The 13,068-nt window shown below is 34.2% G+C and overlaps 1 protein-coding gene across 3 annotated transcripts in view; it reads right to left on the bottom strand.

Annotated features, from left to right (window-relative positions):
• LOC136038243 (ras-specific guanine nucleotide-releasing factor 2-like) overlaps window positions 1-13,068 on the bottom strand; it is a 296,269-nt gene that overhangs the window by 29,519 nt on the left and 253,682 nt on the right. For all 3 annotated transcript variants that reach the window (XM_065721353.1, XM_065721352.1, XM_065721351.1), the window contains one exon: window positions 10,086-10,211. In XM_065721353.1, the coding sequence (XP_065577425.1) occupies window positions 10,086-10,211 (126 nt within the window). The remainder of the gene's footprint in view (window positions 1-10,085; window positions 10,212-13,068) is intronic.

Here is a 13,068-nt window from a genome sequence, read left to right as displayed (position 1 = left end):
CTTTCATTCGTGAGGACCTGAAAAAAAACATGTTGCTCATCTTCCTTTATCCCCTACTATTTTTCCTTTCATTTCCTTAATTTTTTCCTGTCCTAATATTTTCACTTCCTTTGTGAAGATCTGAAAAAATGTTTTGCTCCACTTCTCTTACCCCGTACAATTTTTGCTTTCTTTCCTTTCCTTTATTTTTCTTTTCCTAACATTTTCATTACCTTTGTGAGGAAAGGAAGATATATTTTGCTCTTCTTTCTCTATCCTTTACAATTTGTCTTTCCTTTCATTTCCTAAATTTTGTATGTTCTTTGTGAGGTATTGGAAACAATGTTTTGCTCCTTTTCCTTTACCCTGTACCATTTTCCCCTTCCTTTATTTTTTGTTTCCTACTATTTTCATATATTTTACGAGAACCTGAAAAAAAATGTTTTGCTCCACTTCCTTTATCATGCACAAATTTTTCCTTCCTTCCTTTTCCATTATTTTTTCATTTCCTAATAGTTTCATTTCCTTTGCGAGGACCGGAATAAAATATTTTGCTCCTCTTCCTTTTTTCCGTACAATTTTTCCTTTCCTTCCCTTTCATTATTTTTTTTTACTTTCGTAATATCTTACTTTCCTTTGTGAGGACACGAAAGAAATATTTTGCTCCTCTTCCTTTATCCAGCATAATTTTTTATTTCCTTTCTTTTCCTTTATTTTTTTCTATCCTAATATTTTCATTTCCTTTGTGAGAACCTGAAAAAAGTGTTTTGCTCTACTTCCTTTATTCCGTACAATTTTTCCTTTCCTTTCATTTCTTTTTTTTTATTTCCTAACATTTTCATTTCCTTCGTGAGGGCCGGTCAAAATATTTCGCTTCTCTTCCTCTATCCCGTGAATTTTTCTTTTACTTTATTTTTTCTTTCGTAATATTTTCATATCCTTTATGAGGACCTGAAAGAAGAACTGTTTTGCTCCTTTTTCTTGATTAAATAAAAAAACAAAAAAAACAGTTTTTTTTAACCGAAAGTAAGGAGCGACATTAAAATGTAAAACAAACAGAAATTACTTCGTATACGAAAGGGGCTGCTTCTTCGTCAACGTCCCACTCTTTACGCTAAAGTTTGACTCTTTCTCTCACCTCTTCTTTTTAAAACAGTAAAAACTTTAGTTTAAAGAGCGGGGCGTTGATGAGGAAGCATCTCCTTTCATATACGAAGTAATTTCTGTTCGTTTTAAATTTTAATGTCGCTCCTTACTTTCAGTTAAAAAAACTTTATTTTTTTATTTAATTTCTGAACGTTTTTGAATCAAATGCATATTTTGATTTTGGCTCTCCGCAGAGGAATAATTAAAACGAAATATGCATATTTATTTTTTTTGGCTAAATGGCTTTTTCATAGTTTTGATCGAATAATTTTGAGAAAAAAGAGCGGGGGAGGAAGCCTAGTTGCCCTCCGATTTTTGGGTTTCTTAAAAAGGCAACTAGAACTTTCAATTTTTTACGAGTGTTTTTATTAGTAAAAGATATACGTAACTTATAAATTAGCTTTCGTAACAGACTTTTGTATGCTCATGTTTTTATTACAGTAGTTGTTGGGGTGGCGCTTTGCGCCACCCCAGCATCTAGTTGGTGGGGGCGCTTCGCTACCACCCCCCAAGCCCCCCCACGCGCGTAAGTCGTTACGCGCCATATTAGTTACGCGCCATTGTAGTTGTGTCCCTGTGCCCTGTCTGTGAATATAGATATATATATATATATCTATATATATAAAAATAAGTTGTCTGTCTGTCTGTGGGTCTGTGGATCTGTGGATCAGGTGACGTCATGTTTCGGCTGACGTCATGAAATTAGTTGCCGTCATTTTTGTTATGACGATGCTTAGTATATTGTAAAACACATTAATTTGGTTAATAATATACCATTTAAAACACCAAAATGAACATGCTGGAGTAGTCACTCGGTGAGAGAGGGTGTCAGAACGGAGAATGAAGGTCCCAGGTTCAAATCCCGGTTAGGCTAAAAAAGGTAAAAAACTAAAAACTAAAAAAAAAACTGAAAAAACTAAAAAAAGGCAAAAACTACAAAAAAAACTAAAAACTAATAAAAAAATAAAAAAGCCGAAAAACTAAAAAAACTAAAGAAACTAAAAAAAGGAAAAAACTTAAAAAACTAAAAACTAAAAAAAACTAAAAAAAAGGAAAAATGAAAAATAGAAGAGAAAAAGAATACTAATAAAATTAAAAATAAAAATAAAAAAAAATAAAAAAGATAAAAAGCTAAAAAAAGGTAAAAACCAATAAAAACTAAAAAGAAAAAAAGGTAAAAAACTAAAAAAAAAAATTCATCTAAAAAACTAAAAAAAACTAAAAAACGTAAAAACTAAAAGAACTAAAAAAGTAAAAAAAAAAACTAAAAAAAGGAAAAAACTGAAAAATAAGCGGGATATAAAACAGGGGGATATAAATGACGACCGGGACACCGGGACATAAGGAATATAAATGAATCAGAAAATACAACTCATGTTTCCAAATGACGTCGTTTGGAGCCCAAATTGAAAATCCAGATCAATTTATGTCTACTTTCAAAGTAAAAGGGCAAATTTATCATAGAGCAGTGTCTCTTCTACCATTCTCAGGCGGGAATCATAAATTTTTACAATTGTACTTCATCAGTGATAGAAATTCTGAATTGAATGCACGTTGCGAAATTTCTCCCAACATTGAAAGGACAATCGTTTCCCAATTACAACATCTTTTCCACGAAAATAATAATTTAGTGCGTCTGTTCAAAACAGCCATCGATTTGATGCCTACTTATACGCATAAAATTGTTATTTCCGCTGACAAAACGCCTCCTGGCCAACATGTGCGTAGATACAATGCTCCAACTATCGACGAAGTGGCCATCGTTATGGTCGGTGATCAGTTTTTACCTCGAGATATTATTCTCAGGGTTTCCACCACACGTGCTACAACTAAAAATAGGCCTACCAATAATACTTTTAAGAAATATAAACCCACCAAAGCTTTGCTATGGCACTCGACCTGCCGTAAAAAAAACAATGGAAAACCTAATAGAGGCCACAATCTTGACAGGTCCTTTTGAGGGTGAGGCTGTTCTTATTCCTCGCATTCCCAAGATTCCAACGGATCTGCCTTTTCAATTTAAAAGATTGCAATTCCCAATTCGACAATCACCATTAACAAAGCTCAAGGTCAATCATTAGAAAAATGTGGTATAGATCTTAATACTGATTGTTTTTCCCATTGACAATTTTACGTTGCATGTTCGAGGGTCGGTAAACCTGACAATCTATTTATATGCAGCGACAATTGGACAGCGAAGAATGTTGTATATTCGCAAGTTTTACGCAGTTAATTTGTATTTTATCTATCTATCTATCTATCTATCTATATAAAAACGAGTTGTATGTATGCATGTTTGTTTGTAAAAAGAGCGTTTGCATATGATGTCATTATTAGTACATACGGCTTTGTATATGCAGAGACAATGGGAAAGCCAAGAATGTTGTATATTCGCAATTTTTACGTAGTTTAACTCCTGCAGACGAAATGAATGCTTGCCTAAAAAATTTTAATTTATAGGCACACGTAAAAATATTAAAATTAACTACAAATATGCGTGTCCGATTGCAAAACGATGACTCTGGTCAAACAGTAGACTCAATTTCAGGACGTATACAACTACCTGCTGATTTCTGTAATTTAGTGACGTCCAAAAATGAATTGATTGAAAAAGTATTTCCGAATATTCTAAAAAATTATAAAAATAATAAATGGCTAAGTGAAAGAGCGATTCTCGCACCCAAAAATATAGACGTCCACGAAATCAACAATATTGTTTTGAACAAGATTCGAGACCAGGCAGTCCTTTACAAGTCAGTCGACACAGTTTTGGAACCAAATGAAGCGGTTAATTATCCATCTGAATTTTTAAATTCCATAGATCCTTCAGGGTTTCCACCACACGTGCTACAACTAAAAATAGGCGTACCAATAATACTTTTAAGAAATATCAACCCACCAAAGCTTTGCAATGGCACGCGACTTGCCGTAAAAAAAAACAATGGAAAACCTAATAGAGGCCACAATCTTGACAGGGCCTTATGAGGGTGAGGCTGTTCTTATTCCTCACATTCCCATGATTCCAACGGATCTGCTTTTTCAATTTGAAAGATTGCAATTCCCAATTCGATTAGTATTTGCAATCACCATTAACAAAGCTCAAGGTCAATCATTAGAAAAATGTGGTATAGATCTTAATCCTGATTGTTTTTCCCATGGACAATTGTACGTTGCATGTTCGAGGGTCGGTAAACCTGACAATGTATTTATATGCAGCGACAATTGGACAGCGAAGAATGTTGTTTATTCGCAAGTTTTACGCAGTTAATTTGTATTGTATCTATCTATATAAAAACGAGTTATGTGGATGCATGTTTGTTTGTTTGTAAAAAGAGCGTTTGTATATGACGTCATTATTAGTACATACGGCTTTGCATATGCACAGACAATGGGAAAGCCAAGAATGTTGTTTATTCGCAATTTTTGCGTAGTTTGAAACACATATATAAATCTATCTATATTCACAGGTGGGACACAGGGACACAACTACAATGGCGCATAACTAATATGGCGCGTAACGACTTACGTGCGCGGGGGGCTTGGGGGGGCGCGAAGCGCCCCACCAACTAGGTGTTGGGGCGGCGCTTCAAATGTGGAATTTTGCATTTTTTGCCAGAAGACAAATCACGGGTGCGTGTTTATTTGTTTTTTTGTTGTTTTTTTGTTTTTTTTCCCCAGGGGTCATCGTATCGACCAAGTGGTCCTAGAATGTCACAAGAGGGCTCATTCTAACGGAAATGAAAAGTTCTTGTGTCCTTTTTAAGTGACCAAAAAAATTGGAGGGCATCTAGGCCCCCTCCCACGCTCATTTTTTCCCCAAAGTCAACGGATCAAAATTTTGAGATATCCATTTTGTTCAGCATAGTCGAAAATCATAATAACTATGTATTTGGGGATGACTTACTCTCCCACAGTCCCTGGGGGAGGGGCTGCAAGTTACAAACTTCAACCAGTGTTTACATATAATAATGGTTATTGGGAAGTGTACAGACGTTTTCAGGGGGATTTTTTGGTTTGGGGGGTGGGGTTGATGGGAGAGGGCTTTGTGGGAGGATCTTTCCTTTGAGGAATATGTCATGGGGTAAGAAAAATTCAATGAAAAGGGCGCAGGATTTTCTAGCATTACTATAAAAAAACAATGAAATAATAAACATGAAAACGTTTTTTCAAATGAAAGTAAGGAATAGCATTGAAATTTAAAACGAACAGAGATTATTACGCATATGAGGGGTTCTAAAAATACTTTAACATAAAGAGCGAGGTATTTAGGAGGAGATAAATACCTCGCTCTTTATGCTAAAATATTTTTAGTAATTTCAACTATTTATTCTACGGCCTTTTTGATTCAGGGGTCATTCTTAAAGAATTGGGACAAAACTTACGATTTAGTGCAAAGAGCGATGTATTAACGAGGGTACAAACCCCCTCGTACACATAATAAAAATGTAAGAATATAAAAGTTTGTTACGTAAGTTAATTCTTAAGTTACGTATATTTTTTACTAATAAAAACGTTCTTTGAAAATTAAAAGTTCTAGTAGCCTTTTTAAGTAATCGAAAAATTGGAGGGCAGCTAGGCCTCCTTCCCCACCCCTTATTTCTCGAAATCTTCTGATCAAAACTAAGAGAAAACCATTTAGCCAAAAAAAAATTAATATACTAATTTCATTTCAATAATTTATGTGCGGAGAGCCAAAATCAAACATGCATTAATTCAAAAACGTTCAGAAATTAAATAATAAAAAAACTAGTTTTTTTAACTGAAAGTAAGGAGCGACATTAAAACTTAAAACGAACAGAAATTACTCCGTATATGAAATGGGTTGTCCCCTCCACAGTCCCTCGCTCTTTACGCTAAAGTTTGACTCTTTGCCACAATTCTACTTTTTAAAACAATTAAAAACTTTAGCGTAAAGAGCGAGGGATTGTGGAGGGGACAACCCATTTCATATACGGAGTAATTTCTGTTCGTTTTAAGTTTTAATGTCGCTCCTTACTTTCAGTTAAAAAAACTAGTTTTTTTTATTATTTAATTCTTAAAGAATTGAGACAAAACTTACGATTTAGTGTAAAGAGCGAGGCATTAACGAGGGTACAAACCCCCTTATATACATAATAAAAAATATAAGAATATAAAAGTTTGTTACGTAAGTTAATTCTTAAGTTACGTATATTTTTTACTAATAGAAACGTTAGTTAAAAATTAAAAGTTATAGTTGCCTTTTCATGTAACCGAAAAATTGGAGGGCAACTAGGCCTTCTTCCCCACCCCTTATTTCTCAAGATCATCTGATTAAAACTAAGAGAAAGCCATTTAGCCAAAAAAGAATTAATATGCAAATTTCATTTTAATAATCTGTTAATCTGATTCAATACAAAAAATTCAATAAGATTGGACAAGTCCTATGGTGGAGAGGCAAAATCAAACATGCATTAATTGAAAAACGTTCAGAAATTAAATGAAAAAAACTAGTTTTTTAAAATGTAAGTAAGGAGCGACATTAAAACTTAAAACGAACAGAAATTACTCCGTATATGAAATGAGTTGTCCCCCTCTTCAACGCCTCACTCTTTACGCTAAAGCTTTTAATTGTTTTAAAAAGTAGAATTGTGGCAAAGAGTCCAACTTTAGCGTAAAGAGCGAGACGTTGAAGAGCGGACAACTCATTTCATATACGGAGTAATTTCTGTTCGTTTTAAGTTTTAATGTCGCTCCTTACTTACAGTTAAAAAAACTAGTTTTTTTCATTTAATTTATTAAAAATTGGAATGATTTCTTATTGCGATATTTGCCTTCTCTGCAGCTAATCTGATAGTTCTTTTGATATTGGGCTTGTTTTGTTCGTTCCTATTTTTGTTTATTTTGAATTAGATTATTTTCTATAATTAATTTTGTGTACATAGGGTTGAGTGTGTATTTACCCAAGTCTCTGTTTAGGGATGTTTTATTATTTAAGTTTCGTTTGATTTCGATTGCCTCACGGACAGTTTGTTTGATTCCTAGGCCATTGCTAATTAGAATTGTTTCGTCAAATAGAACATAATGGTCTGGATTTTCAAAAATATGATTACTTAAAGCTGAATCGAAAGATATGGAGTTATTTTTAGATTTTAATGCTTTTTCAATATTTTCTTTGTGTTGCTGCAATCTTGTTCCTAAATTTTGGTGGGTTCGACCAATGTAATAATTTCCACAACTACATGGTATTTGATACACCCCTCGTAGACGAGTAATTGGGGTTTCATCCTTACCAGAATTGACAAGATTCATTATACTTAAATTGCTTGTGAATACAACACGTAAATTGTTCTTTAAACAAACTTTTTTCAGTTTTGAAGTAATTTTCGGAATATAAGGTACGTAAATCGTGTTTGTGGGTTTATTCGAATCATTTACTGGTGTGGGATTTAAGGCTTCAGAAGAATGCATCTTTAATCTTTGAGCAATAACAGTATTTATGAGAGAAATTGGGTTCCCGTTGCCAAAAAGTATGTCTGTAATAAAATTTAATTCATTTTTAACATACGGCTCTGAACAGATATTAAGTACTCTATCCACAAGAGATATTACCACACCTCTTTTAACCTGTGGAGGATGGTTAGATTTGAAGTGAAGGTATCTATTATTATGCGTAGGTTTTCTGTAAACCGTAAATTCAAGTTTATTCACACTGCGTATTATACTGCATATATCACACTGCGTAACAAGCCCAATATCAAAAGAACTATCAGATTAGCTGCAGAGAATGCAAATATCGCAATAAGAAATCATTCCAATTTTTAATAAATACAGTTAGTGAAATGAATGAACCTTTTTATCTTGTAAAATGTTAGCTTTTATCAGACAGTCTTGGCTGAACTTTTCGTTAAGAAGTAATGATGCCAAGGCTATTTTAAAATAAAAACAAATGGATTTTTAACTGAGAACTTTTATTGTAAGTGTTTTATTGTTTTTTATTTTTTCTTTGCTGAAGACGGCCCTTAGATATAGGGCCGAAATATTCAAATAGGTTTGGTTGGTTCACTGTCTTGGGAAAAAAAGTCCTCATTATTCACTCTTTTGTTGTTGTATTATGGAAAGGCAGTGTGGTCTTCGTCATTATTCTTTATTTTTCAGACGTCATATGCAAACCCTCAACACAAAAGTACATACAACTCATTTTTATATATACAGAAGATATAATCTGGCGTAACAGACATAGTGTAACAGACATAACACACAAACCACTTATTTATATATATATAGATATATGAGGGGGTTCACCCCCTCGTCAGTACCTCGCTCTTTACACTGAAGCTTAAATTTTGTCCCAATTCATTAAGAATGACCCCTGAATCACAAAAGCCGTAGAATAAATAGTTGAAACTACTAAAAACACTTTAGCGGAAAGAGCGAGGTATTAGGAGGAGGTGAACCCATCATACATTTTTTCCCAATTCCTTACGCATCACCCCTGAATCACAAAGGCGGTAGAATAAACGATTGAAACCAATAAAATTACTTTAGCTTAAAGAGTAAGGTATTAGGATGAAGTGAATCCCTCATATGCTTAATAATTTCTGTTCGTTTTAAGTTTTAATGCTGTTCTTTACTTCAGGTTGAAAAAACTGTTTCATATTTATTTTTTCATAGTTTTTTTTTTTTAAATAATATTAGAAAATCCTGCGCTCCCTTCATGGAAATTTTCTTCCCCCATGACAAATTCCTCGATGGAAAGTTCCCCAAGCATCTCCCCCTCTTCTCAGCCCCTCCCCCAACCAAAGCTCCCCCTGAAAACGTCTGTACACTTCCCAATAACCATTACTATATGTAAGCACTGGTCAAAGTTTGTGACTTGTAGCCCCTCCCACGGAGACTGTGGGGGAGTAAGTCGTCCCCAAAGACATAGTTATAAGGTTTTTCGACTACGTTGTATTAAATGGCTATCTCAGAATTTTGATCCGTTGAATTTGGCAAAATAATTAGCGTGGGAGGGGGCCTAGGTGTCCTCCAATTTTTTGGTCACTTAAAAAGGGCATTAGAACTTTTCATTTCCGTTAGAATGAGTCCCCTCACAACATTCTAGGACCACTGGGTCAATACGATCACCCCTGGGAAAAAAAAAACAAACAAATAAAAACGCATCCGTGATCTTTCTGGCAAAAAATACAAAATTCCACATTTATGCAGATAGGAGCTTGAAACTTCTATAATGGGGTTCTCTGATACGCTGATTTTGGTGGTGTGATTTTCGTTAAGATTCCATGACTTTTAGGGGGTGTTTCCTCCTGTTTTCTAAAATAAGGCAAATTTTCTCAGGCTCGGAACTTTTGATGGGTAAGACTAAACTTGATGAAACTGATATATTTAAAATCAGGATTAAAATGCGATTCTTTTGATGTAGCTATTGGTATTAAAATTCCATTTTTTAGAGTTTTTTGTTACTATTGAGCCGGGTTGCTCCTTCCTACAGTTCGTTACCACGAACTGTTTGATCCCGTAAAATTTGACTGGGTACAATTACAATTTTTCTGGTACAAATCGATTGGAAAACAAACATAAGAGGTGGAAAAGAGATACACTGAAGACGGGAGCAATAGTTACGGGAAAACAAACATAAAAGGAGAAAAAAATTAACCAAAAGACATAAGCAATAATTACGGGAGCTTGGGATCAACAACCATAAGAGGAGAAAAAAATAACCAGAAGACGAAAGCAATAATCACGGGAGCTTGGGATCGACAACCATAAAAGAGCAAAATGATTAATCTAAAGTCGGGAGCAATAATTACAGGAGCTTACTTTTTTGACCATTTATTGCAAAATCTGATCATTGCACAATCACTGAAGCTTGATAGTTACTTAGCAAACCAAAACAATCACAAGTAAAAACAAGTGTATTTCGCCCGGGAAGACATTACAATTTTTTTTTTACTAGTTTTTGTTTACCTATTTTTCAGTGAAACAAAATTTAGTTTTACCTGTGAACCTCCTCCGAATTGGCTTGTGAAGGAGCTTCTGAACATTGATGATCGATCTAGTGGAGTATCTATATCATCAGACTCAAAATCGGAAGTTGACGTTATACTATCAGATTGCCCAGTAACCTAATGAAAAATGGAGAGAACAATAGAATGCATGATTCAAAACAAGTATAATAGACAAAAAATAGATTACAATAAAAGAAACAAAGAGAAAACAAAATATTCTACAAGAGACAAATAATAGAACATTAAGCGCTTAGTCCAATATAGTTATAGAAACTCCTATATTATATTATATATCTGCATGACTGTGATGGATGAATCTACCCCAAAACTTAAAAGAACGCTAGAAAGTATAATAATACTCCAAAAACTGATTGTCAGTCTTCAGAAGTCATTTGAAATTTTCCGACTATATAGAACCATTGGGCCTACAGGTAGTATAGCGTCTCAGAATTTCACTAAAAAAATTTATTATCTTCGAATCTGAATGTTTTACTTCTTTATTCAAATTAGGCTAATTGTTTATTGAATTGTTTTGAATTTTTCTTGCGGATATTGGGTTGTCTCTATTCGCTTCTCTGTTGTGATTCTGATTCTGAACAGATAAACCTTGTTAAATTTAGTCATACCCCTAAGAAAGAGAAATAATTGGCAAGAAAAATCATCAGCAAGTAATACTTTTCAAAGATATTCCCTGATGTAAATTACTTCTAACTGGTAATTATCGAGTTGACGAGAGTCAAACAAAAAGTCAGAAAAATTTACAATAAAATTCAGATAATAAAAAGTAAAAATATGTATTTATTTAAATTACAAAATTCAAACTCAGTAGAAAAACTTTACCACTTGATCTGCATGTTACAAGCTTTGTTTTTATTTTCATCCAGTTTCAAACAGTTCGTGGTAACAAACTGTAATAAGGAGCGACCCGGCTCAATAGTAACTGAAACTCTAAAAATGGAATTTTGAAACCAATAGTTACATCAAAGGTATCGAATTTTTACGCTGATTCTAAATATATAAGTTTCATCAAGTTTAGTTCAACCCATCAAAAGTTATGAGCCTGAAATTCACCTTATTTTAGAAATTAAATAAAAAAACAAGTTTTTCTGACTGAAAGTAAGGAGCGACATTAAAACTTAAAACGAACAGAAATTACTCCGTATAGGAAAGGGGCTACTCCCTCCTCAACGCCCCACTCTTTACGCTAAAATTTGACTCTTTTTCTCAACTCTACTTTTTAAAACAGTAAAAAACTTTAGCGTAAAGATTGGGGCGTTGAGGAGGGAACAGCCCCTTTCCTATGCGGAGTAATTTCTGTTCGCTTTAAGTTTTAACGTCGTTCCTTGTTAGGAAAACTCGGTTATGTATTTAATTTCTGAACGTTTTTGAAGTAATGCATGTTCTGATTTTGGCTCTCCACAAACGAATAATTAAAACAAAATTTGCATATTAATTTTTTTGGGCTAAACGGCTTTCTCATAGTTTTGATCGGACGATTTTGAGAAAAAAAGGAGCGGGGGAGTAAGCCTGGTTACCCTCCAATTCTTTGGTTACTTAAAAAGGAAAGGAGAACTTTTAATTTTTCGAACATTTTCATTAGTAAAAATATACGTAACTTACAAATTAACTTACGTAACGAACTTCTAAATTCGCAAGTTTTTATTACGTATATGAGGAGTTCACCCCCTCGTCAATGCCTCACTCTTTACACTAAAGCTGAAATTTTGTCCCAATTCTTTAAGAATGACCTTTGAATCACAAAGGCCGTAGAATAAATAGTTGAAATTAATAAGGTTACTTTAGCGTAAAGAGCGAGGTATTAAGAGGAGGTGATCCCCTTATATGCGTGATAATTTCTGTTCGTTTTAAGTTTTACTGCTGCTCCTTACTTTCAGTTGGAGAAACTCTTTTAAAAAAATGCTAAAAAGTCCTGCGCCCCCTTCATGGAAATTCATTTTTCCCATTAAAAATTACTCCATGGAAAGTTCCCCCCGCTTAATCCCCTCCCCCAAAGCCCTCCCCAACCAAGAAAATCCCCTGAAATTGTCTGTACACTTCCCAATAACCATTACTATGTGTAAACACTGATCAAAGTTTGTAACTTGCAGCCTCTCCCACGGGGACTGTGGGGGAGTAAGTTGTCCCCAAAGACATAGTTTTTAGGTTTTGTGACTATGCTGAATAAAATGGCTATCTCAGAAATTCGATTTGGTGACTTTGGGAAAGAATGAGTGTGGGATGGGGCCTAGGTGCCCTCCAATTTTTTGGCTACTTAAAAATATCATTAGAACTTTTAATTTCCATTATTATGAACCCTCTCGCGACATTCTAGGACCACTGGGTCGATACGATCACCGCTGAAAGAAAACAAAAAAAGAAACAAACAAATAAACACGCATCCGTGATCTGTCTTCTGGCAAAAATGCAAAACTCCACATTTTCGTAGATAGTTGCTTAAAACTTCTACTATAGGATTCTCTGATATGCTGAATCTGATGGTGGGATTTTTGTTAAGATTCTATGACTTTTAAAGGATGTTTCCCCCTATTTTCTAAAATAAGGCAAATTTTCTTAGGCTCGTAACTTTTGATGGGTAAACTTGATGAAACTTATATGTTCTAAATTAACATTAAAATGCCATTCTTTTAATGTAACTATTGGTATTAAAATTCTGTTTTTTAGAGTTTCGGTTACTATTGAGCCGGGTCGCTCCTTATTACAGTTCTTTACCACAAACTTTTTGAATATGGGGTAAAAGACCCCTAAGAGTCGAAACATCTTAACAAAAATCACACCATCAGATTCAGCGTATCAGAGAACCCTACTGTAGAAGTTTCAAGCTCCTATCTACAAAAATGTGGAATCTTGTATTTTTTCCCAGAAGACAGATCACGGCTGCATGTTTATTATTTTTTTTTGTCTTTTCCCCAGGGGCGATCGTATCGACCCAGTGGTCCTAGAATATCACTTGTCG

Source organism: Artemia franciscana, chromosome 17 (assembly GCF_032884065.1).
Source record: "Artemia franciscana chromosome 17, ASM3288406v1, whole genome shotgun sequence".
NCBI classification, from domain to species: Eukaryota; Metazoa; Arthropoda; class Branchiopoda; order Anostraca; family Artemiidae; genus Artemia; species Artemia franciscana.
This window is presented reverse-complemented; position numbering and strand designations above follow the sequence as displayed.